The following is a 27,816-nucleotide window of genomic DNA, read 5'->3' on the forward strand; positions in this document are numbered from 1 at the left end:
TTTTTCCCTGCAATTTAGAGTTTGTTTATTAAAGTTTAAAGTACACCTGTGGAGCCATTCTAAAATGATTAAAGAATAAGTTCATCTTTTGAAAAAATAAAATAAAAATAAATGCACTTTTTTTTTTTCTAAGGAGCCTGCAGAGTATTGCACTCATGTTCAGCAGATAGCGAGTGCAGTCTCAAAGCATAGCTGACTGCCTGAATCTCCTATGGGCAGCTACCTGAGAGCAGGAAGATCAGTGGACTATGAGAGCGCTCACAAGCTAAAAATGCTAGTTATTTGGCTGACATGCTATTCCAATGGCTTCTGAGTCGCTGACACAGACCAAGCATGCAGAATGTAAAGCAAGGGCTAAGTCAAATCTGCTAACCTATATACTTGTTCTCTGTCTTGAATGATCAAAGTCATAATATCAGTAACAAAGTCCTGGAAGCTGGTATTTTCAGAAGGTGAAGTCTGTCTTCAACAGCCACCTTTGTTTCTCTCTGAGAACCTTTTGTTCTGTTTTTCGGTTTATAAAGTTAGTTGGAGCCATATAGAGAACTTTAGATGCTTCTACCAGAAGTTGGATTTATATAGAGAGTGATGCTTGTATTGGTAGTTAAAGCCATAAAAGAGAGATTATAGATTCTTGTAGTAGTAGTTGGAGCCATGTAGAGTGCAAACAAATGGCCACTGCCCTGGCGTATAACTGGCCATTGCAGCAAGGAGCACATGGAAGGGCAACGCATGCAAAACAAAACCAGAGAAATCCCAGCTCAACTTGCCAACCAGCCTGCAACCTACCAAGTTGTCCTGTCTAACAGTATGCATTAACTACTTCCCGCCTGGCTTATAGCAGAATGACAGTCGGGAGGTGGTTCTGTCATCCTGATTGGACATAATATGATGTATTTTAGGATAACACGCAGGGGAGCGCAGTGCGGCGATCAGAGATGCTGTGTGTCAGTCTGACAAACTGCATCACCGATCATGGTATAGAGCCTCTTACAGAGGCTTCTTACCATGTGATCAGCTGTGACCAATCACAGCTGATCATCGCGTGAACCAGGAAGTGCCGGTAAACGGCATTCCTCGGTTTGTGCTGACAGGGTGAGCCGCCGATCGGGGGGTCTGTGCTGATAATCAGCACATTGATTATTAGCACAGCCCCATTAGATGTGCCACTACAGCTGCCAACATGTGCCCCATCAGAAACCGATGTCAGTGCCCAGCAGTAACACCTGTCAGTGAGATTACAGAGAATACCCGGGTGCCTTGATACTAGTACTGGCAGTTGGAGCCATATAGAGAGCCCTTGGTGCTGGTATTTGGTAGATGCTGGTACTGCTAATTGGAGCCATATAGACAGCCCTAGAAACTGGTACGGGTAAGTTGAAGCCATGTGTAGGGTCCTTGATGTTGGCACTGGTGATTAGAACCATTTAAAGATGGCTAAATGCTGTTAAGTAAATTGGAGCCATTTAGAGAGCACCTGAGCTGGTATTGGTAGTTGGTCATATAGAAAGCCCTATATGCGTGTATTATTGCTCACGAGCCATATAGAGAGTGCTACATGTGTGTACTGATCATTGGAGTCATATATATACATATATATTTGTTGTGTACTGTATGCTTCTACTGTAAGTTAGAATCATTATAGAGCGTGCACTAGATAGATGCTGGTACTGGCTGGAGCCTTCTAGAGAACATTAGATGTGGTTACTGGTACTAGGAGCATCTAGAGTCCAAAATGCTTTTCTTTTCTTTTTTTTTCTTGTATAAACAGTGCTAGATGCTTTCTGTGAGTAGCACTATAATGGGAATGCATGCTACAGAACTAGTATGTTTTAACTGCTTCCTTTTCATATTTAATTTGTGCTTTTTCGCAGGATAAAGGAATCCTCTGGCTGGCAACAAGTCTTCTCAAGCCCCTATCTAGACTGGACCATTGAAAGGGTGGCCCTTAATGCAAAGGTAGTTGGAGGTCCACATGGAGATAAAGACAAGATGGTGGCGGTTGCATCAGAAAGTAGCATAATTCTTTGGAGCATACAAGATGGAAGCAGTGGCAGTGAAATAGGTGAACTCTCTTTCTTTATCAGAACTTTAGCAATATTCGGTGCTCTTTCCAATAAGTAGTTGCCATCTTATGATAGGCTATCAAAGTATTTATAAAATTACAAAAAGCACGGTAACAAAGCATTATTTTAATGCATCTTTCGAAGTGTTCTTGGAATTGAATGTGTTTGTCTCACCCTTATTAGAAGATTCCATTTACAAAGATAATTCAACCTTTCAATCAGGTGTTAACCGCAGATATCCTATCACTGTTATCAAAAATTTGTCTTTCTCCACAGAGCCTCCTTTAGATATTTATACCGGTTTCTTGCTCAGGCATGGGGTGGGTGTTCCACAGTTTTTGACTGAACCATTTATAAGGCATTATTTCCAATTCACACCAGACTACAAAAAAACACCTTTTTACCATTTGCCACAACATTTGGAATACAGGCTCATAAATGATTGGTGTATTTAAAATTAATCCGTTCCTAATTATGCACGCTAAAGTATTTACAAATTCTGAACAAGCAGCAGACGCATTTTAAACCAAGCCCTGATTCTCCTGTATCTATAAACTTTGTAAACAAATTCATTTTCAAAGTACACAGCACAGACACCGTGGGGGAATTTATTAATGGGGAGTAAATGGCAGCAAGGCCGTTGGCGCTTAGGGGAATTTTTGTCCCTTTAGCTTTGTGTTACGAATTGTAAAGGCTGAAGGTTTTTTTGTTTTGTTTTGTTTTTTTTGTTTAATTTTGTTTTTATCGTAATGCAATCTATGCATTGATAAAAAAAAAAGCCAACCAAAAGAGAGATGGGGCAGGGCCGGGTCGGGGGTCTGTGTCTGAATGGACACACGGGGCTGTGACTCAGCTCGGGTGTCCCCATAGCAAGCTGGAAAATAAATTTAAAAGTTGCGATGCGCTAATTTCAAACCATAAAATAATCGTAGTAAACCACAAATATACAATTAAAGATACAAAGTGCAACTGTGCATAAATTAGTCAAATAATGCTTCTGTGCATGCATAAAAGTGATAGCTAGTGCCTAAAACGTAAAGTGACTATCTGTGCAAATAAACGCAAATTTGTCATAAAGACCAAAATACATACATATGTATAGTGTATAAACTTTTTTGCAAAATATATATAATAATAAAGCAAAGACAAGTTTGGAGTGTACGTTTAAGTGATAACTAGTGTAAGAACCATAAAGTGGCTAAATGTGCAAAAAACGCAAATATATCATATGAAATTTAAAAAACATATAAAAAGTGGATATTACTTATAAAAGCATATAAAGAGTGAATATTACTTAAAAATGAGAAATACAGGTATCAAACAAACATAAACTGTTCAGTACAAGTGACCAGCGTGATTGAAGATAAAATGTCCCATACACAGGCAGATCATGCAATTCGATAAATGCACTAAGTGAAATGTGCAACGTGCTGGGCAATCAATCCATCCGTGATGATCCGTGCAATAAAGTGCAGATAATATGCAATTACCTCACTGCTGTGAGTAAACAGCAATATAAATGATGATCACCAGGGTGATTGCTGGAAACGGCCGAGTAACACAATCTTTTGGGAGACTTCTCTAACTTCCTCGTAAATGGCAAGTAAACTCAAAGGAATAGATTAAAGGAGACCGCCATAGTGTAGTATTTCAAACATCTAAGTTTTATTAAACAAGTTTAAAAACTACTCACAAACGTTGCTGGTTAAAACACATCAGACAAACAGCATTAGAGCAAAACCGGATATGGGCGTCACTTCCGGGTTCCTACGCGTTACGTCTTGGAGACTTCAACTGGGATAGTTACACAGGGTACAGGAAGTGACTTATAGGTGTACTGGGCGGGACTACGCCGCCCATTTCATTGATATGCTAATACAACGCTGTGTAGCCATAGTAATGCTAGTGGGGGGCGGGCCGAATGGATTTAGATGTTATGGGTGGCCTCCCATCTAAATAAAGCATTAGACAGCGCAGCGGAGATAGTGAATACAGGGGCGCAAACGGAAGAACGGGGGGAGATTTGGCCAGACATTATACTGCATGTGGCGAACTGATTAGGTTATAACTGCGGACTGTGCTATATCATAGATTGTGCTATATGTTATTAAACTAATGTAAAATGATAGAGCACGTCCGGCGGCCATTTTGTTGGAGCTCAAATTTAAATATGTAAGTGGCCATGTTTTGGTGGTTTAGTGTTATATGAAGCATTAAAATTATAGAACTAAAATTGAAACTAAGATACAAAACACGGAAACCTCAATAGATATAAATCTCTCTTATTGGGCCAGCAGAGAACGATAGAAAATGGCTAAAAGAAACATATCTTATATCGGTAGATATAAAAGGCTATATATACACAGCTGTATTTAGGAGACTGGAAAGGTGATTAAAATCAATTTAAAATTATTGTTCAATTTTAAAATAGTGTTCAAATTTAAAATAAAGTCCAAGGGGAGGTTACTGAGCAGGTTACAAACATAATGTGGAGGCACGGAGGTGACGTCCACATTAGACATGTGATACAAACATAGCAAGCTAAAACTATAAAAAATGCATAAAATCGCATAAAATTGTTTAGCCTAAAATTATAGGAGCATAAGTTTAAGAACATATGGTATTAAGATAACGGTATGTAGATAAATCATTTTAGAAGGTATAAGAACATTAAAATATTGAAAGAAGATAAAGGACCATACCATGAAATCGCACATAAAAATTTATATCTAAAAAGGGGTTAAAAATCGCTAATAAAACAGTTCAAGTCGAACTCTATATTTAATCCCCTGGGGGCAAAGGTATCGAGGGTATATATCCATTTGGACTCTATCTGACTTAGAGTCCTCACCTTGTGCCCTCCCCTCCAGTGTCTAGCATAGGGGACAATACCCCAGAATTTCAAATGCTTTGGGTCTCTATTATGGTGAGTAGCGAAATGTTTAGAAACATTATGCTTATCGTACCCCTTTTGTATATTTTGTATGTGCTCTTTCAGTCGAATTTTTAAAGGCCTTTTTGTGCGGCCTACATACTGCAGACCGCAACTACACTCTAAAACATAAACAGCGCCTACTGTATTACAGGAGATAAAATCTTTAATTTTGTGGGTATTACCGGTACTTGAGGCTAAGAATTCGGAGACTTTAGTGGGTTTACTCGCTCTAGTACATGCTAGGCATCTTTTACAAGGGAAGAAACCTTTCCCAGTGAAGAACGTGAAATTATTCACAGGAGGATCAGGTATGTTTTTCACTAGCATGTCTCTGAGGTTAGGGGCGCGTCTATAAATAAACTTCGGTTTAGGAGGTAGAACTTTGTGCAAATCTTTATCATTCAAGAGAATGTGCCAGTGTTTTTTGATTATACTTTCTATTTTTTTGTATTGGTTATTATAGTCCAGAATTATTGCTCCTTCTACACCTTTTTTGGCTTTGTGTTGCGTTTTCGTATCTTTAAGGAGATGTTCGCGGTACATCTTCTCCACTTCTGATATTTTTTCTTGAATTACGCACTTGTCGTAACCCTTCTCCTGGAATCTTTGTCCCATGGATTCCGCTTGTTCGAGGAACACTTCTTTTTTGCTACAATTTCTCCGTAGGCGCATAAATTGCCCCTTGGGGATATTGAAAAGCCAATTTTGGTGATGGCAACTTGTCAGCGGGAGATAGCTGTTTTTGTCTACACTTTTAAAGTGTGTTTTAGTTTCTATTCTCCCGCCACTTTGTGCAATTAGTAAATCTAAAAAAACTATCTCCTTCTCATCTGAATTCCAGGTAAGTTTTATATTTAGATTATTCTCATCTAATTTTTGTTGGAACAGATTAAGACTGGCACTACTCCCTTTCCAAAGTATTAAAATATCGTCAATATAACGTCTGTAAAGCACTAGTTCTTTAGGTGGGTTTGAAAATACTACGTTCTCTTCCCATCTAGCCATGAATAAACCGGCCACACTCGGGGCAAATTTGGCCCCCATCGCGACACCTGTGGTTTGGTGATAAAACGTTTTATTAAACCAAAAATAATTATTTTTTAAACAAAAGTCCAAACATTTGACTAAAAACTTTCGTTGAAAGCAAATGAGGTCAGAGTGATTTCTCAGACCCCACTTCACAGCCTCGCATGCTTCATGGTGGGGAATTATGGTATAGAGTGAAGTTACGTCTGCCGTGACCAGAATAAAAGGTCCATCCTGTGTGAGCTCATCTAAAATCTGTAAAACATGCTTAGTGTCACGGAGATGAGCCTTCGTCTTTTGTACTGTCGGCTGTAGGAAGTTATCTATGTAGGATCCCATCCTTGAAGTAAGGGAATCTATCCCGTTTACTATGGGTCTCGGTGGGGGGTTGGTCCTGTCCTTGTGAATTTTAGGTAAATAATAGATAATTGGTGTTCTTGCTGCTTCTGGTATGAGGTATTGGGCTTCTTTTTTGGTCAAAATAGCTTTTTTTAGCCCCAGGTGGACTACAAGCTCCAGCTCTTTTTTTCCTCTAAAGATAGGGTTTTTTGGTAAGATAGTGTAAGTCTTAGTGTCGCTCAGCAATTTTGCCATATTATCGTTGTATTGCGTTTTGGACAAAACTACAATGCCTCCACCTTTGTCCGCTGGGCGGATCACTATATCTTTCCGCTCACTGAGGCGTTTCATTCCACATCTTATATGGTTTGGCTCGGTATGTTTCTTGGTGTCAAGGTCCTTTAAATCTTCTGCAACAATTTTCTTAAAAACATCTACAAATTTGTTATTACTGATTTGCGGGTTAAAAGTAGATTTATTCCTAAAAGTGCTATGTTTGATATCTTTAGGTGGCGGGACAGAAGTGGTTCTAGGGTTGTTTAAAAAATATTTTTTCATATTTAAGCCCCTTATGTACTTCTGAATATTAACATAAGTCTCGAATTTGTTCAGGTTCTTTTTTGGGGCAAACTTGAGGCCTTTGTCTAATACTGCCAATTCTTCAGTTGTTAGCGAGATGCCACTCAAGTTAAAAACACCTACTCCTTTTACTCTCTTTTTCGCTTGAGTTCTCGCTCCTGCTCTTCTTCCTCTCTTCTTTTTGGGCTTCAGCTCGGGTGTCCCCATAGCAAGCTGCTTGCTGTGGGGGCACTTGACAGGAGGGAGGAACCTAAGAAGAGGAGGATTTGGGCTGCTTTGTGCAAAACCAACTGCATAGAGCAGGTAAGTATAACTAACATGTTTTTGTTTTTTTGTTGTTGTTTTGTTTTTAAAACAAGACTTTACAATCATTTTATGGGCTTGTTCACACTGTGTGCAGTGGTTGGCAGCTTTCCTGCAATGCAAGGGTACATGGAAAACAAATATTTTCTGCATGTCCCATTCAGATGAAAATGTTGGTGTGATGTGCAGTGTGGAAAAATGTCATTCTTCACTAGATGGCACTACATGGAACTGCACTGCACTGCATCCCAATGCAACACAACACGTTGCTGTGTGGAGATTCTGAGTTTGAGTTTCACTTTGTGACATAATACATAATGTTAAAAAAGGCAAACTGTTTGCTGCGCTGAAACCAACATTATACCCCCTCTCTACAGAACTTTTCAGGGAAAATATTTACAAAAATCGAGCATTTAGCATGCGGGCAGTGCCATAGAATCCTTAAGGGAGGTTTAAAATCACATGTATTAATTACTTTGATTCTCTCTGTTTTTAGGTCCCTGTTCAGTACAGTGTGTGTTTGTGTGTGCTTTCCAAAAACTATAATGCTAAATACCTTCTTTGCAGAGCCCTGCTGTGCTGTCATGTGATCTCCCTCTGCTTCCCTTCCTGACCTAAGAGAGCACAGTGGGAGGGGCTCAGATTCCCCTCTGAAGGATGCAAGCTGGCAGAGGGAGGTCAAATGACAGCACATCAAGGCTCTGCAAAGAAGGTATTTGGCGTTGTAATTTTAGGAAAACCCACACACTGTACTGAACAGGGACCTAAAATGGAGGACCAAAGTAATACATATTTCTTTACAAGCATTGGAGCAGCTTCAGCGAATAGAATTACACAGGGAGGGGAAGAGAGTGGATTGGGTCACACACAGACTGCAGAACTGACAGGGAGAGAGGGAGGGGGAACATGCAGAGATGCTGAGGAGAGAGCTTGATGACGGAGGCACATAAACTGACCACGCTATCAGAGATCAGCAGCCATGATAAATGTGGTCAGTTCACAGGAACAGGCAGAATCAGCCAGGTATTGTACAACATAGAAAGGGACAATTGACGTGGCAAAAGCACTATGCTATATCTCGTGCCTTAAAGTGACAGGAGCACGTTTTTCTTTATCGTACATCATGGGACACTCTTTCCAGCACTAGGCTGATCTGTATAGCGGCTTTAAAAGTCATGACTATTTTCAGCAATTAAGTGCAAATTTGTGTAGTGCCTCTGTTTTTGGGCTTAGGACTGTGCCTGCCAAAAAAGACACAAAATCCAAAAAGATCCTGAGGTCAAGCTATCCCAAAGAGACAATCTCTGTTTCAGGCACTAGACCGATATCTCAAAGGGTGATCATACAGATCCCCACAAAAGAGCAAGATCTGGGGTTTTATTAAAATCTTTTCATGGTACCAAAACCAAATGGAGACATCAGACCCATTCTAGATATAAGAGATCTAAATCAGTTCCTGAAGATCCGCTCCTTTCGCACGGAGACGATCCGGTTAGTAGTTTCTATCCTTCTAGGAGGAGAACTTCTAGCATCAATCGACATCAGGGATGCATATCTGCATGTCCCTATATTTCTTATTGTACATCACGGGACACAGAGCCATAGTAGTTACTATGTGGGTTCTAGGCCACCTTCAGGTCATGGACACTGGCACGCCCTGAATTAAAATGTGCACTCCCTATATAACCCCTCCCACTGTTGGGAGTAGCTCAGTTTTTTTTGCCAGTGTCTAACGTGTTGGTCACGAGTGAAGATGTGCTACGCTGAGATCCTCTGGAGCAATCCTTGCTGGGGCTAGCCATGCAGACCGAATCCATTCAAAGTGTCTTTTTGACCGAATTGAATGGTACCCGGGCCCCGTATCCGAAGAAATTAGGTTTTGCCTGTAAACGCTTCTCTTTCAGAGAGCTGGACCCCGGGATCCAGTACTTTTACAGGTCCAGGATTGTGGGTTTCCTCGAGGATCCCCAGCTCCTGAAGGTTTAATGGAACCCACTGTGAAGATTGGGTCTGGGTCTGTTGGCTTACCACAGAAAACCCTGTGGTGAGAAAGGTAAGTGGAGTTTTCTTTTGGAGTATTTTTTAAATTTTCTTATGAACGTCTCCTTTAAATTAGTAACTGTTGTCATGCCTATGTTCCCCCATTGGGAGCTGTATTGAGCACTTACATCGTATGCTTCTCAGAGAGCATGCGTTTGCCTCCAGGAAACGGCAAGTTTCTCTCCTCCGGTCAGCAGCAAGACCACCAGACCTCCGCCATTCCTCCTTCCTCCCGGTGGATCCCATCCTATGCAATCCTGACTAATTAATTGGCAATACCCCCACCCAAATTCAGTATAAATTCAGGACTTACTTAGGGGATGCACAGGCAGGGGTTGCATTGGCAACTATCATCTTGGATAAAGTATTCATATTGGATTAAGTATTGGACTTCCGCTCAGCACTTCAGCGATTTGTACAAAGTGAAAATACACAACAGACTTCTGCAGAACATTAAACAGACTATAGGTGACCTGATTCTCCAAACTTTCTCTTCTGTCATTCATGCTGCCTCTCAATCTCACCACTCTGTATCATGCACTCTATATTTTTCCTTCTCACAGTTGCATCCTCTCTGCTTAAATTCTCACTCCTTCACCCACCTTCTCCCCCCACAGCTTATATATATCACCCTCACTCCTGTCTTCACCTTATTACTGCACTCATCAGCTCCTGCTAACTCTAAATCCATTTACCAATAAAGCCTGCAGGCCACTGGGACGTGTCCCCCCACATAAGTCACACTCCCATATCACCTCTCTCACCCTTCTTCTCCTAACTTCTGGAGATATTTCCCCAAATCCTGGACCACAATCATTTACCTTCGGCCAACATACCCGGAACAACCCATCCTCTGCTAGCAGCTGCAATCCACACAATCTCATTTCTATTCCTCTTAAGCCTAGAGCCAGCCTCCCCTTCTCCTGTGCCCTTTGGAATGGCAGCTCTGTTTGTAACAAACTCACCACCGTCCATGACCTATTTATCACTAACTCCCTGAACCTACTTGCAATTACTGAGACCTGGATTCAAGAATCTGACCTTCCTTCTCCTGCTTCTCTCTCCTATGGTGGCCTCCTGTGGACTCGCTCTCCCAGGCCTAGTGGACGGAAAGGAGGTGGTGTTGGAATCCTCCTATCCCCTCAAAGCACTTTTCAGGTTCTTCATCCACTCCTCTCTCTGTCCCTCTCTTCATTTGAAGCTCACTGTATTCGCTTATTTTCTCCAGTTTCATTGAGAATTGCTGTGATCTATCGCCCCCCTGGACCGGTATCAAACTTCCTTGACGACTTCTCCGCCTGGCTACCCTACTTTCTCTCCTCTGAAATTCCAACACTCATTCTTGGTGACTTCAACATCCCTGTTAATCTTAACACTCCTGCTACTTCTAAGCTGCTGAGCCTAACCTCCTCTTTTGATCTAAAACAATGGACAAGTGCTTCCACTCACTCTTTTTGGCAACTGCCTTGACCTCATCTTCTCCTACCTATGCACTCCGCATACCCTCTCCAATATTCCTTTGCCTCTATCTGATCACCACCTTATTAGTTTCAATCTCTCCTTGTCTGCCTCCTCCTTGCCTTCCAACTACCAAACTATTACCCGTAGAAACCTTCGCCATCTTAACCCTTCTCTTCTTTTCTCTGCTACAGATTGTCTCTACGACAAAATCTCATCCTTGTCCTGCCCCAACTTGGCTACTTCAGTCTACAACAGTTCGCTGTCATCCACCCTGGATACCTTCACCCCCCTCACTACGCACAGAATCAGGCCCCGACCGCTACAACCCTGGCAGACAGACAATACCAGAAGCCTCAAAAAACGTAGCCATGCTCTTGAGCGTCTGTGGCGTAAAACTAAGTCACAGCAAGACTTCAGCCAATATAAATCTGCCCTCCAAAAATACCATTCCTGCCTACACGCTGCCAAACAGACCTACTTTATCACTCTCATTAACACCCTCTCACGCAGTCCCCGTCAACTCTTTTCTACCTTTACCACTCTACTTCGTCCTCCATTACCCCCATCCACTAACTTACTCACTGCCCAGGAGATTGCTTATCACTTCAAAAATAAGATTGAGACAATTTGTCTCGAGATCTCCGCTCTACAGACATCTCCCTCACCTTACACTCCCTGTCCTCCTGCACAATCAATACTTTGCTCTTTTGACCCAGCTACTATAGAGGAAGTCACTAAACTTTTTTTCTAATGCCCACCTAACCTCCTGCCCCCTGGACCCTGTTCCTTCTCAAATACTACGGTCACCATCTGACTCAATCCTACACTCCTTAACTCATATCTTCAACCTCTCACTCTCTACTGGCATCTTCCCCAACCCTCTAAAACATGGACTAGTCACTCCCATACCAAAAAAGGCCTCGGACCCCACCAATCTTAACAACTTAAGACCCATCTCTCTACTCCCTTTTGCCTCCAAACTCCTTGAACGTTTAGTCTACAACTGACTGAGCAACCACCTCATTGAAAATAACCTTCTCGATCCTCTTCAGTCTGGATTTCGCCCACAGCACTCCACAGAAACTACCCTCCTAAAACTCACTAAGGACTTACTAACAGCCAAAACCAATGGTCATTATTCCATACTCTTACTCTTGGACCTTTCTGCTGCCTTTGATACAGTTGACCACCCCCTCCTCCTCAAAAAACTCAATTTGCTTGGTCTCCATGGCTGCATTCTCCGTTGGTTTGAATCTTACCTATCTCATCGCACCTTCAGCGTCACTTACAACTCCACTTCCTCTTCTCCAACTCCCCTTTCCGTTGGGGTCCCCCAAGGTGCTGTCCTTGGACCTCTATTATTCTCGATCTACACGTCCTCCCTGGGTCAGCTAATAGCCTCCCATGGCTTTCACTACCATTTATATGCTGATGACTGACACCCAAATCTATCTCTCTGCCCCTCAGCTCACCCCATCAATCTCCTCACGCATCACTGATCTACTAACAGACATATCAGCCTGGATGTCACACCACTTCCTCAAACTTAATCTATCTAAAACCGAGCTCTTAATATTTCCTCCCCCACGTGCCCCTTCACCTGACTTCTCTGTCAAGATCAATGGCACATCTATCAGTCCGTCCCCACATGCCAGGGTGCTAGGGGTAACCTTAGACTCCGAACTGTCCTTTCAGGCCCACATAGAAGCCCTGTCCAAATCATGCCGCCTTAGCCTCCGCAACATTTCCAGAATATGCCTCTTTTTAACTAATGACACCACCAAGCTTCTAATTCACTCCCTGGTCATCTCTCGCCTCGACTACTGCAACTCCCTCCTCGTTGGATTACCTTTACATAGACTATCCCCCCTTCAGTCCATAATGAATGCCGGTGCCAGACTCATCCACCTTACCAGCCGTTCAGTGTCCTCCACCCCTCTCTGCCAATCCCTGCACTGGCTTCCACTCACCCAAAAAATAAAATTCAAAGTACTAACAATAATTTACAAAGCCATCCATAACTCTGCCCCTAGTTACATCACTAACCTAGTCCCAAAATACCAACCAAGGTGCTCTCTTCAGTCATCCCAAGACCTCTTGCTCTCTAGCTCCCTTGTCACCTCCTCGCATGCTCGCCTCCAGGATTTCTCCAGAGCTTCTCCCATCCTTTGGAACTCCCTACCCTAATCTGTCTGACTGTCCCCTAATCTATCCATCTTTAGGCGATCCCTGAAAACCCTTCTCTTCAAAGAAGCCTATCCTGCTTCTAACTAACACTGTTTTACTTCCTCCATCAGCTCATCCCCCCACATCTATTACCTTTTGTATCAATTGCCCCTTCCTTTTTAGATTGTAAGCTCTAACGAGCAGGGCCCTCTGATTCCTCTTGTACCAAATTGTAATGTAACTGTAATGTCTGCCCTCATGTTGTAAAGCGCTGAGCAAACTGTTGGCTCTATATAAAACCTGTATAATAATAATAATAATAATCAGGAGCCCGTGCTCACGTGGGAAAAAGCTGTTTTTTTTTTTTTTTTTTAATAAAAGGGGGAAGGGCCGTAGGTCAGGCGGTTGGGCTTAGCGCTGCGTTGGCGTCCTCCGATGTCCAGCGCTGAAGGTCTGTTTTTAAGCAACATTTGTGTTATTACATGCTGCAGGAGAGACACGAGCATTTAGGTTGGTGACACAGGCATTTCTTGACACATTTACTACTGCATCAAGCTGAGCATTAATAACAGTAACAGAGCTGGACTATTACTCAAGCAGTTCATGTATTACTTCTGCTACCTCTGCTTTGTACATCGGGCTATGGTCAGAAGGGAGGTGAAAAAAAAAACCCTACCTCGATAAAGGGCTCTAGAAAGACTTTTATAATCACAAGGAAGCCTAGATCCATCCCAGTAAAGATGGCATCCTCATCTAAGAGTAATTACGGCTAGTCAGAGTGAGCTGTCAGGAGGGGCAAGTGTTGCAGCTGCTCTTAACACTGCAGCCCCTGTGTATATTACTAAGACGTTTTTTTCTTCAACCTTTTTAAGCTTCAAGCAAAAGTTTGAAGCTTTAATCGCATCCCAGAGTGGGATTAAGCGTAACAGATCCCCATCCATTGCTCAGGACCCTCATACTGAGGAACTAGGAGTGATAGATGACGAATTTCTCTTAAGGACCAGGAAAAGGCTGATGTCTCCTCTTCCGGAGAACCTTATGTGGAGTATCGGGCTCGTAGGAAAGGTTGTTTACAGTCGCTCACTAAATTGGTCCACACCACATTTTTTACTGCCAGTAACGCAGTCAGTCGATGAGCCCACTTCTGCTTTGGGTTCACTAAAGCCCCCCCCAATTTGTTCATGCTTTTTCCTATCCATGGCTAAGAAAGCTTATGTAGTCTGAGTGAGAGCACCAAAATAAACAGGTTTTTCCTCTGAAAAAGTTCAATACGTCCTTCTATGGAGGAAGGGTTTTATGGGGAGTTGCAGCAATTACGCTGCTATATCCTCTGTAAACAATAACCTGACTTGTCCATTAGACAATGCTCATATTCTAATGGGTCCAACAGATATGAAGTTGGAGTTCCTTTTTAAAAGAAAATATATATTTTGCTTGCAGGTTCAGTCATTCAACCTGCACTGGCAGCGTTCAGAATATCTCAATCCTTAAAGGACCAGTTTATAGAGGTACTCAGTCATTCCTGATCAGAAGGCCCAGGATTTGGCCGGCATATCAGAATCGTTCTGTTTTACAGTTGACGCTATGAAAGATTCTATTCTACAGGCCGCACGGCTCATGCTAGGGCTGGTACATGTGCATAGAATCCTATGGTTGAAAAATTGGTCAGCCGAAGCGCCATGCAAAAAGCTCTTGGCCAGTTTCCCCTTTTAAGGTGAACGGTTATTTGGAGACGATCTGGATAAGTATATCCAAAGAATTTCTAATGGGAAAAGTTCCCTTTTTTTCCAGTTAAGGAGACGTTTAAGTATTAAATGGGCTTCTTCTCCAGTGCCAGGTACATCTGCCTCCAGGCAGTCACGACGGCCTCCACTGTCAGGTTTCAAGAGGTTAACCTCAGGGTCAGTCCCAGGGCCAAAAAAAGACCTGGGGGAACAAACCCACAAAACATAATCCTAAAGCCTCCTTATGACGGTGCGCCCCCGCTCGCTCGAGTGGGTGGAAGGCTTCTACAGTTTTCAAAGGTCTGGCAGGAACAATGTCTAGACAGATGGGGGGGGGGGGGGGGGCTTCCTCAATTTCACTAACTTACAAACTAGAGTTCCGAGAGTTCACGTCTCTTCGTTTTCTCAGATCAAACGTTTCCAGAGATCCAGTGAAAAAAGTTTCTCTTTCTAGCTTTGGATCATCTCTTGTCTCAAAGAGTGATATCGGTGGTCCCATTGGAAGAGCAAGGTTTGGGGTTTTATTCTTGTTCACGGTTCCAAAACCAAACGGGGATGTCAGACCCATTTTAGATCTCAAAGATCTAAACCAGTTTTGGCTTTCAAAAGTTTTTTTATTTTTGAAAAGGCACTTACAAGTGTATAGATACATTAAGTTACAATAGGCAGCAGGGCAGGCCTTCTGCCAGTATCCAAGTACATAACAGACATTAAAAAGTGCAACCATAGACGAGATAGCATTCAGAACTTCAAACATTATCACTCTCCAAGAGGGTGAATACCAGACAAACAGTAATGGGGGACCACCCCACCTGGAGCCCAGCAGAAGAGAAAAACTAAAGGAGAGACCAGAGGTCCCCTTTAACACCCCAAAAGGGATCATGCTGTGTCAGAGGAGGAGTGTAGACCCCCAGATCCCCCCCCATCCCCCAAAATGAGGGCATCCGTGAGGCTGCAGGAGGGGAACTCCCAAGAATGCGTTATGTCTGCATTATGGTCATGTTAATTGTCTGCCTATCAAGGCAATCATCGGAAAAGGATCAAAGAAGATAGAGGAGAGACGACAGAGGGTTGGGAGGGGAAAAGCTACTTCTGATTAAGAGGGAGAGAGTGGAGGTCGGGAGAAACCACCGCCCAACTGTTGATTATCATGGCTATTTAGTTCTTGAGGCCAAGGGGGAGCCTGGAGGTACTCCCGGTAAGAGGGAGACTCCTATGTACCTGGCCCATGGCTCCCAAACCTTTCTAAATGTTGGTGTGGTGTCCATCAGGATGCCGGACAATTTTTCCTGGGACATAATCCAGGATATCTTCCTCTTAGCCACAAGGATAGAGGGTCTGGGTTGTTTCCATGCTGCTGCTATGGAAATTTTGGCACCTAGGAGAATAAAGTGGATCAGCTTTTGGGTATTTTTGGGCATTGAAGGAGCACAAGTATTTAGCAGTGCTACTTCTGGGGTCCTGGGGACCTGGCAGCTTGTCACCCTGAGAATCCTGTTGAAGATTTTGCTCCAGAATGATCGGAGCCTGGGGCACTCCCACCAAATATGGACCATAGAACCACGGTGTTGACACCCTCTAAAGCATAATGGGTTTGCCGTGGGGTGAATTATAGCCAATTTGGTGGGAGTGAGGTACCATCTGGTTATCAGTTTGATGCTAGCTTCCATAAGTGATGTGTTCTGGATCCCCTGAAAGGGACTAGTCAGAGCTGCCTGCCAGGTCTCCAGACTGTTTGTAATTTGGAAATCAGCCTCCCAAGCTGTCATATAGGGAGATTTGCCCGTTGGGCCAGTGAGGGCCGTGTAGATTACCGATATGCCGCCCCTCTGCTCCCCAGCCCGACCACACCATGTTTCATATTCAGTGAAAGCAGGAGGAAGGGGCTTATTCTTCCATTGCGAGTGCAAGAAATGAGATATTTGCCAAAAGCGTAATCTTTCCGAATTAGGGAGATCCAAGTGTTCAATACAATGGGTGAGAGAGACCGGGCCCTTGGAGGTGAAGTAGTGTCCTATCCGGTATAGTTCCTTATCTAGCCACCATTTGAAGGCGGTAATGTTGAGGCCAGGAGGGAAAGCAGGGTTGCGAAAGATATGAGCTAGGGGGCGCTCAGCTGAGACCAATGTCGGTAACTCACGAAGAGCGTCCCACAGGGAGCAGGAATGGGAAAGGGTAGGTGAGAGGATGGGAGGCCTAGATTTGGGGGAGTACCATAATAGATAATCTAAAGTATATGAGGGAACAGCTTTGCATTCTATGTTTATCCAGTCCGGTTTTTCATATTTAGAGTAGATCGTGGAGCGTTGGGCCAGGCGGGCTGCGAGATAGTATTTGTGAAGTTTGGGCAATCCCAATCCTCCCCTGCGCCTATGTAGGAAAAGTGTGTTTTGTGGGATGCCGTACTCCTTGTTACCCCATATATATTTCAGTATCTTGCTTTGCAATAATCGTAGGTGATCCTTCCTTACTGGAATAGGGAGTGCACGGAAATAATATAAGATTTTAGGGAGAAGGGTCATTTTAATGGATTTGTTCCGGCCTAACCAGGATAATTCGTGTTTGGACCATAACTTAAGATCGGCATTCAATTGCCTGTAGAGTTTGGGATAATTTTGAGTGTACAATGTCTCTATCCTGGGTGTTAGTGAGATGCCTAAGTATTTAATGGATGTGTCACTCCATTGGAATGGGAATGTGTGTTGTAGAGAGGAGGCCAATTGGGTGGGGAGAGAGATGTTAAGAGCCACGGATTTAGAGTAGTTGACTTGTAACCCCAAAATTTTAGCAAAGTCATCCAGTACTCGAGATAAGTTAGGGAGGGTAGTAATTGGGGAGGTGAGGAATAAGAGTATGTCGTCGGCAAATAGCCCGCACTTGTGTGTCTGGCCACCACACTGAACTCCTCTGATGTCAGTATTGTGACGAATAGCTATCGCTAACGTTTCAATAGCTATGGCAAATATGAGGGGTGATAGGGGGCACCCTTGTCTGGTGCCCCTAGTAATAAATATGGGTGTGGAGTGGTAACCCTGAAGTCTTATTTGGGCCTTTGGTTGAGAGTATAAGGCTCGTAGAAGGCCAAGGATGCGAGCCCCAAATCCCCACCTTTCAAAGAGCTGGAAGATGTACTGCCAGGAGACCGAATCAAAGGCCTTCTGGATATCCAGGGATAGGAGGAAGCCCGATTGTTTAGGTCCCCCCTCCCAATTAGATTGTAGTATTGAGACGATATCTACGGCCCGCCTTATTTGATCCAGTCCCTGTCTGCCGGGAATGAACCCGACTTCAAACCAGTTTTTAAATATCTGTTCTTTTCACATGGAGTCAATCCGATCAATAGTCTCCATCCTACAAGGGGGATAACTTCTGGCGTCAATCGACATCAAGGATCTCTATGTGCCAATATTCTATGCTTCGAGGCAGAAAATCTTAATTACCAGTTTGTAGCTCTGCCTTCGGTCTAGCAACTGCACCTTGAGTTATAAAAGTCCTGGCTCCTCCTTTAGCCTTGTTAAGGGCTATAGGTATAACAATACTAACCTACTTAGACGATCTACTCTTGATAGATCAATCGGTAGCCCTCTTAAATCCAGAATTTGGTCACCACAGTCAGCTACTTGGAATACCTAGTTTGGATTCTCAACCTAGATAAATCTTCCTTAAAACCATTAAGGAGATGCCAGTTCTTGGGGCTGATCAGATACAGCTCAAGAAGAGGGTGTTTTTGCCCCAGGAAAGGATCAGTTCCATAAAGGAACTGATTCAGTTGATCAAGACAAAGAAGAATCCTTCTATTCGACTTTGCATAAAATTGTTGGGAAAGTTGGTGGCTTCTTCGAGGCCGTTACTTATGCACAGTTTCATTCAAGACTGCTGCAAAACAGTATCCTGTCAACTTAAATGTGTTTATCCTCCAGAGTGTGTCAGAGCCTCAATGAATGGTTGATATCCAAGAGTCTTCAGAAAGGAAAATCCTTTCTACCAGTTACCTGCAAAGTGGTAACAACAGATGCCAGCCTTCTGGGCTGGAGAGCAGTCCTAGAAGAAGCATCTGTCCTAGGGAAATGGTCCAAATCAGAGATGACCTTGCCCATCAAAATTCTAGAGATTCTGGGCAGTACGCCTGGCCCTGGAGGCCTAGACGCTCAGACTACAGAAATGTCCTATCAGGATTCAATCCGATGCCACAGCTGTGGCCTATATCAATCACCAAGGGGGCACAAGAAGTCGTGTGGCCCAGAGAGAGGTGGATCATATTCTATCTTAGGAAAACAACATTGCTTACCTATCAGCAATTTTAACATTCCAGGGATAGAGAGTTGGCTACTTGAGTCACCCGCAATTGTTCCAGGGAGAATGGTCCCTTCACCCCAAAAATTTTTTGTCAATATGCCAAAAATGGGGAGTTCTGGATGTGGATCTGTTTGCGTCCAGGTTCAACAACAAGATCGTCAATTTTGTGTAAAGAACAAGGGATCCGATGGCATACGAGACGGATGCCTTGGTTTTTCAGTGGGATCGGTTTTTCATTGATCTATGCATTCCCTCCTGTTCTGCTAATTCTGCGTCTTCTCGCAGGATCAAGCAAGAAGAGAAGGAGGTGATTCTTGTGGCCCCAGCATGGCCCAGGGGATCTTGGTTTGCCGAGATCATAAGAATGACAGTAGGGGACCCTGCCGCTATGGCCAGACCTTCTCTCGCTATGTCCATTATTCCATCCCACCTTACAAACGCTAACTTTATTGAGACCCACATTCTGAAAGATCATGGGCTGTTAGCTTCATTCGTTTCTACTTTTGGTTAATGCTAGGAAGCAGGCCCCTAGAGTCATATTCTATAGAATCTGGAAGGTGTATGTGTCAGAAACCATGAACCAGACCGAGGCAGAAGTACAATTAAATCACATTTGTTTATTAATAAAAAGTTAAATAGAGTAAGCGTAGTCAAAGCATAGCCAGAGTCCAGTAACCAGACTGAGTAGTCAGCCAGGCCAGAGTTCAATAACCAGATTGGGTAATCGGCCAGGCCAGAAGTCAGGGATTGAAGTGGAGGAACAGCAAGCAGGATAATGAGCCAGAAGTGATGTCAGCAAGCCAGTCTATAAACGAGGACTCAGGTAATGGTTTCTTGTGATGTGACCAAGGCGAAGGCAGAGATGAAGTGAGCTGGACAGCCTTAAGAAGGCAGGTCAGACGAGCAGGATCAGGAACAGCTGGGTAACTGTGGAAAGAGGTGAGAGCTGGCAATTGGCCGACAACTGAGCAGCCAGCCCAGAGAAGGAAGGGCTAAGCCAGCCCTGACAGTATGTCTCCTGGCGTGAATCCAGGGGTTGGCACCCCAGGAAATATGTCATAGGTAGGATCCTTGTATTCCTACCGATAGCACTCAAGGCCAGCTTAATTTATAATCCTATCAATGGCCAGATATCTGCCTTTATCAGTGTTTTTTTTTTTCTACAACCACTTGCTTCACGCTCTCTGGGTCATAACTTTATTCAGGGGGTAACGTGGCTTAATCCTACAGTTAGGTCTCCCCCGATCCCTTGCTACTTATGTTAGTCTTGACGGCTTTACAGAGGCAGCTTACTGAGCCAATACAAGATATTTCCTTGGTTCTCTTGACAAGGAAAAATAATTTTCTTGGTTGCCATATCTTCTGTAGGAAGAGTATCAGAGTTGGCTGCTCTTTCTTGTAAAGAGCCATATTGGTTTATTCTTACGGATGAGGTTATATTGCAGCCTCATCCTGTATTCCTACCAAAGGTAGTATAGTTTTTTTCATTTGTATACCCCTTAATACACCTGTAAGGCAAAAGGCATAATGAGCTAGCTGGTTATGAAATACTTACCTTAGAACAAGGCGTCGGTAACTCACCTGGTCCATGCAGAGGGAGCTGACATTTTGCCTTGGCGTGTCTTCCGGGTATCCCGGCTCCAGCGATGTGGGTGGCTGGAGCTGTGATGTCATCACCCCCGCTCATGCACACGGGAGACTTTTTTTCTGGCAAAGTCCGGAGTTTGCCGGGCTTTCAGCCAAAAATTCCCTGTGCTCATGTGCCGCTGAAGTCAGCGGCTCATTGCGAGGGGAATACCTCCTAAACCGTACAGGTTTAGGAGATAACTTTTACCTACAGGTAAGCCTTTAATAAGGCTTACCTGTAGGTAAAAGTTTAACATTTTGACTATACAACCGCTTTAAACCAGGATATTGTTCTGCCTTAATTTTTTCCAGAACCTCGTTCTATGGAAGAAGGTCACTACATTCTCTTGATGTGAGAGTGATCAAGGTCTATTTGATAATGACCACTCACATTCATAAAACAATGTTTTATTTGTGTTGCCAGACGGTCCTAAAAAGAGCACAGGCAGTATCAAAATCTACTATTTCAAAATGGTGAAAAGGTGATTGTTCAAGCTTATGGTTTAAAGAGGAAAATTCCTCCTCCTCATATTAAAGCGCACTTCTCCAGGGCTGTTAGTGTTTCTTGGGCAGTGCATCACCAAGCTTCCATTGCTCAGATCTGCAAGGCTGCAACTTGGTCTTTAGTACATACTTTTACCAGATTATGTCAAGTAGATGTAATAGATCATGGGGATATCGCCTTTGGGCGCTATGTACTGCAGGCTGCAGTATGAGTCCTCTAGTCTGGTGCCCTACTTTTGTTGTGTCTCACTTCCTTCAGTTGGCATTGCTATGGGACATCCCACATAGTAACGACTATGGTACTATGGTTCTGTCCCATGATGTACGATAAGAAAATAGGATTTTTAGAACAGCTCACCTGTAAAATCATTTTCTTTGAAGTGCATCACGGGACACAGAGGTCTCTCCCTTCTTTGGTATACACGTGTATTGCTATGCTACAAAACTGAGGTACTTCCACCAGTGGGAGGGGTTCTAGGGAGTGCACTTTGTAATTTAGGGCGTGCCATTGTCCATCACCTGAAGGTGGCCTATAACCCACATAGTTACTATGGCTCTGTGTCCCGTGATATACTTTAAAGAAAAGGATTTTACAGGTAAGCTGTTATAGAAATGCTATTTTCCCTCTCATCAAAAGTATCTGCGGTTCGAGTGAGAACAGTAGCATTTTCAATTTGTAGCCCTGCCCTTTGCTAGCCAGGTTAAGGGCACAGGGCATAACAGTTGTAGCGTTGACGATCTATTGCTAATAGATCAGTCGATGGCTCGTTCGGAGCAAAGTGTACGCACCACAACCAACTATCTGAAAAGTTTGGGCTGGATTCTTAACCTAGAGAAATCTTCTTTAATAACGCTAAAGAGACTGGAGTACTTGGGTCTGAACATAGACACAGCCCAGGAAAGGGTGTTCTTGCCTCAAGCAAAGATCAACTCCATAAAGGAGCTGGTGCAGATGGTCAGGTCAAATGGCGACCCTTCCATTCGCCTTTGCATAAGGTTAATAGGAACCATGGTGGCTTCATTCGAAGCAGTTCCCAATGCCCAGTTTCATTCTAGACTGTTGCAAAACAGTGTCCTGTCTGCTTGGAGAAAAACAATTCAAGCTTTAGACTTGCCAATGCAGTTGCCCACAAGAGTGTCTCAAAGCCTCACTTGGTTACTAACCCATAATCTGCTGAAAGGAAAATCCTTCAGACCAGTCATCTGGAAGGTGGTAACGACGGACGCCAGTCTTTCAGGCTGGGGAGGAGTACTAGGGAAGACAACTGTCCAGGGACAGTGGTCAAGAACCGAAAGAACCTTGCCCATCAATATCCTAGAGATTCGGGCAGTACGTCTGGCTCTAAATGCCTGGGCTTTCAGGTTACTGGATTCCCCTGTCAGGATTCAATCTGACAATGCCACAGCTCTGGCCTATATAAATCACCAAGGGGGTGCCAGAAGTCTCTTGGCGCAGAGAGAGGTGAACCATATTCTAACTTGGGCAGAAAAGAAAGTTCAGTGCCTTTTCAGCAGTCTTCATTCCGGGTGTAGAGAATTGGCAGGCGGACTACTTAAGTTGCCAGCAGTTAGTCCCAGGGGAATGGTCTCTTCAGCCAGACATATTTTGGGTTGTTTGCCAAAGATGGGGGACTCCTGACGTAGATTTCTTAGCGTCCAGGTTCAACATGAAGTTAGTCAACTTTGTGGCCAGAACCAGGGATCCACTCGCATGCGGAACGGATGCGTTGGTGACCCTGTGGGATCAGTTCTCACTGGTCTATGCATTTCCCCCAGTCAGTTGCTGCCACAACTTCTATGCAGGATCAAGCTGGAAAGAAAGCCAGTAATTTTGGTGGCACCAGTATGGCCAGATCTGCTCTCTCAGGGACCGATATTCCATCCTTCCTTACGGTCTCTAAATGGCTTGGCTATTGAAACCCACATTCTAAAGAAACGTGGGCTTTCCGGGTCAGTTATAGCTACCCCGATTAATGCAAGGAAGCCAGCTTCCAGAACTATATATTAGAGTCTGGAGGGCTTATGTTTCCTGGTGGGAATCCAAGGATTGGCACCTTCAGAGATATATCATAGGCAGAATTCTTGCCTTTCTACAATTAGGGGTAGAAATGAAATTGGCCAATTACTATTTAAAGGCCAAGTCTCAGCTTTATCGGTCTTATTTCAAAGACCACTTGCTACTCATTCTTTAGTCCGGGGTTTTATACAAGGGGTGACGCGACTTAATCCCCCCGTCAAACCTCCCTTGAACCTTTGGGACTTGAACTTTGTTTTGTCTGTGTTACAAAAACAGCCTTCTGAACCAATACAACATATTCCCTTAGTCCTTTTGACAAGGAAGGTGGTATTTTTGGTTGCTATATCCTCAGCAAGGAGGTTTTCGGAATTGGCTGCTCTTTCTTGTAAAGAGCCATATTTGATTTTTCATGAGGACAGACATGTTATGCCCTCGTCCAGGCTTTCTTCCAAAAAGTGGTCTCAGGTTTTCCCCTGAACCAAAATATTGTCCTGCCATAGTTTTTTCCAAAACCATGTTCCAGGGAGGAAAATTCACTACATTGTCTTGATGTGGTGAGAGCAGTGAAAATCTATCTAAAGGCAACTGCTCAGATTCATAAGACTGATATCTTATTTATTCTGCCAGAGGGACCTAAGAAGGGACAGGCAGCGCCGAAATCCACTGTCGCTAAGTAGATTCGGCAAGTGATAATTCATACTTATGATTTAAGGGGTAAGATTCCCCCATTTCAAGTTAAGGCGCACTCGACCAGGTCAGTTAGTGCTTCTTGGGCAGTACGTCACCAGGCCTCCATGGCTTAGATCTGCAATGCCGCAGCTTGGTCACTGAAGTGCATACATTCACAAAGTTTTATCAGGTGGATGTAAGGAGGTATGAGGATATCGCCTTCGGATGCAGTGTGCTGCAGGCAGCAGCATAGATCCTCAAGTCTGGGTGTACCCTGCGGGTTGTGTCTCCCTCCCCTCAAGTAGCATTGCTATGGGACGTCCCATCAAGTAATTACTTAAGGCTCTGTGTCCCATGATGTACGATAAAGAAAATGGGATTTTCATAACGGCTTACCTGTAAAATCCTTTTCTGGGCGTACATCATGGGACACAGAAGTCCCTCCCCTCTTTTTGGGGATTTAAGTATATTGCTTTGCTACAAAAACTGATGTGCTCCTGGAAGGAGGAGGGGTTATATAGGGAGTAAACTTCCTTGATTTGGGTTTACCAGAGTCAACACCTGAAGATAGCCTATAACCTATTAAGTAATTACTTAAGGCTCTGTGTCCCATCATGTACACCAAGAAAATGATTTTACAGGTAAGCTGTTTATAAAACTCCCTATTTTTAGTTTTTTGGGATTACAACCACTTCAAGTAAGATTGCTTTCAAACTGATGTGATGCGGATTGACCGCTCCGTGGGCACAGCTTACCTGTGTGTTTGGAGGGGGGTTAGTTGCGCTTTCCAATAGAGTAATATTGTGTCCCGCAGTTTTACTCTGTCACAACATTTCCTGGTGCAAACCGTTCCCCCACCACTCATCTTTTACTTTTCTCATCTTGGAGATTCTGCCAGTAACAGCACTTCCTTCTGCAGGCTGACAAAACTAAGTCATCCTCTGGTAATTGGCAGCAGTATTGTTAGCCCTGCGGATAACTGAAGTAGGGCGCACAACAGTCCAATAACACTTGCCACAGGAAGTGCTGTTACTGGCAGGATCTCTAGAAAGGAAACTTTGTGTTAGCATCACACAATCTTTTGCTTAAAGTGGTTCTAAAGTCAGAAGTTTTTTTTTTTTTATCTTGATGCATTCTATGCATTAAGATAAAAAAAAAAAAACTTCTGTGTGCAACAGCCCCCCTAATACTTACTTGAGCCCATCTCTATCCAGCAATATTGCACGAGAGCCTTGGCTGCCGTAGACACTCCTTCCTTATTGAAACAGCAGCGGGAAGCCATTGGCTCTCGGTGCTGTCAGTCAGTCAGTGAGTCAATGAGGAGTAAGAGGCGGCAGGGCCAAGCCACGGCTGAATGGACACACAGAGCAGCGGGTGCTTGCTGTGGGGGCACTTGGCAGGAGAGAGGGACCCGAGAAGTGGAGGACCTAGGCTGCTCTGTGCAAAGCCACTGCACAGAGCAGGTAAGTATAACATGTTTGTTATTTTTAAATGAAAAAGAACAAGAATTTAGTATCACTTTTAAGAAAACTGAGTTGAGGCATGATGCCAAACATATTGAAAAATACATTTTGGGTTTACATAGACTTTAAAATATTGCTTACTGAGCAGATCCCGATTTGCTAGAAGTTGTTTTTCTTTAGTAGGTGTAACCAATCTGGGTGAGCTGCAAAGCCTGTCATAACAAATGAGAGCGCTGCAACTAAAGCAGGCAGCTGAACAGCTCGGCTGGCACACAGCAATAAGGAAAGTCCCTTCAATATCCAGCCATGCATAAAGAAGAAATTGATAATCTGGTTTAATATCAGGTCCATTTCTCAGGGCTGTAGAGGGGAATAAAGTTCGGAGCAGCTGGCAGTACAATCAGAACCTGCGGGCACCAGGGCGAGATGCCGGCAAATTGCTAACATCCACCTCAATTAGAGTTCCATTTTATTTAATAATGAAGTGCCTTTCCACTTGGTTCAGACTGCGATGGTGGGGGAACGGCACTTTCGGATTGCATAGAGAAGACTGGAGAGGTGCTGTTTGTTCAGACTTTGTAAAAGAAACAATTTGTTGTTGTAGCTCTCCGAACCTTGCTAAAACCATCGAAAGAAAATTTACGAAGGTTGGCATGTCTGTGATAAAGCTGTCCCCCAGGCAGCCTGGCCTTCAGTATTACTTACTGGAGACACCACAAGCAGATTGCTGCCATAAGCGGTATTTTTCGCAGAGGGCCCCTTAAGACAGGGACATGTCATTATTTGTACCATCCTCGTCCCTGCGGAGAGCAGTCGTCATGGCTGAGTCTAAGCAGGAGTGACACTTCAAATTCCTTCAGACCATTCAAGCTGTCTCTCTTGATTTCCCTGAACCTCCAGCTCCTCTGGAGTAATCAGTTCTACTTGTTTCTCTGTTTTTGTTTTTATTGCTTGCATCTCAGCACCACACATCTTTTAACGCATCGCTAAAGATTTTGGGGGACCTTAAAGAAGACAAATTGTTTTAATTGGATTGTTTCTGAGGTTATATAACAACTATGCATGCAGATTTAAAAAAAAAAAATGGTATATAGCTTCTAGAGTTCAAAATATAACCTAATAATTGAATATGCACTATATTACTAAAAGTATTGGGACAGTTGCCTTTACATGCACATAAACTTTAATGGCATTCCAGTCTTAGTCCGTAGGGTTGGATATTGAGTTGGCCCACCCTTTGCAGCTTTAACTTTTCTGGGAAGGCTGTCCACAAGGTTTAGGAATGTGTCTATGGGAAAGTTTGACCATTCTTTCAGGTTGGTCGAGAAGGCCTGGCTCACAGTCTCCATGGATGAGCGAGTTTGGGGTGGAGGAACTTGACGAGCCTGCACTTCAACCCGATGGAACGCCTTGAATTTCTTCAGGAAGAATGGTCAAACAAGCCCATAGACACACTCCTAAACCTTGTGGACAGCCTTCCCAGAAGAGTTGAAGCTGTTAAAGCTACAAAGGGTGGGCCAACTCAATAGGGAACTCTACAGACTAAGACTGGGATGCAATTCAATTTTGTGTGTGTATGTATGTATGTATGTGTGTATATGTATGTATATGTATATATAGATTATATATATATATATATATATATATATATATATATATATATATATATATATATATATATAATATAATATAATATAATATAATATAGAGGCAGGTGTCCCAATATGTTTGGTAATATATTGTATATAATCTGTTTCTTGTGATGGGAAGGCTGCTATTAGGTTATGTGACAAAACAAATGCCTAAAATAATTTGCATGTGCTCGTCCTGATTTTGAAGGGTTATTCCATATCAAACTGTTTATTTTTATTACAAAAAAAAAAGGTGTGCTATTGTTTTAAAAATTATGTGTCAGTCTAAGTATATATAACCACAACCAGAGGTAATTTTAACAAAGATGGATCCATGACTTAAAAACTGTCTTTTTGTGTTTATGGTTTAGGTGTGTTCAGTCTTGGTGTACCAGTGGATGCATTGTTCTTCATTGGTAACCAGCTGGTTGCTACAAGCCACACAGGGAAAGTTGGAGTGTGGAATGCTGTCACTCAGCACTGGCAGGTAGGTCCTGACCAAGTACAGTAACTGTGATTAAATATATGCCCCCCGCTACACCAATATATGACAAAAAATAAAATTGGCTCAAACGCACAGTGATTAACCTGAAGAAAAGAGCTACTAAACACCAATATGTGTAATCACTTCACATAAATCATAACATAAACCAGAAAATATGGTGCTGAGTGCTCCCTTTAAGCAATATATGACAAACTTCTTACTAAACAAAACATTATATAAAAAATACCGCCATGCTTTTTGAAACCATATATAGCAAGTGATACAGTGGTGTGAAAAAGTGTTTGCCCCCTTCCTCATTTCCTGTTCCTTTGCATGTTTGTCACACTTAAGTGTTTCGGAACATCAAACCAATTTAAACAATAGTCAAGGACAACACAAGTAAACACAAAATGCAATTTGTAAATGAAGGTGTTTATTATTAAAGGTGAAAAAAAATCCAAACCATCATGGCCCTGTGTGAAAAAGT

At 43.2% G+C, this 27,816-nt stretch overlaps 1 protein-coding gene across 2 annotated transcripts in view; it reads left to right on the forward strand.

Moving 5' to 3' along the window:
- The window catches only part of KCTD3 (potassium channel tetramerization domain containing 3), a 156,142-nt gene that overhangs the window by 76,081 nt on the left and 52,245 nt on the right, over positions 1 to 27,816 (forward strand). For both annotated transcript variants that reach the window (XM_077485767.1, XM_077485768.1), the window contains 2 exons: positions 1,875 to 2,065; positions 27,217 to 27,332. In XM_077485767.1, coding sequence (XP_077341893.1) covers positions 1,875 to 2,065; positions 27,217 to 27,332 — 307 coding nt within the window. The remainder of the gene's footprint in view (positions 1 to 1,874; positions 2,066 to 27,216; positions 27,333 to 27,816) is intronic.

This window comes from Lithobates pipiens, unplaced genomic scaffold (assembly GCF_037356315.1).
Source record: "Lithobates pipiens isolate NorthernLeopardFrog02 unplaced genomic scaffold, aLitPip1_a1.2 Scaffold_18, whole genome shotgun sequence".
NCBI classification, from domain to species: domain Eukaryota; kingdom Metazoa; phylum Chordata; class Amphibia; order Anura; family Ranidae; genus Lithobates; species Lithobates pipiens.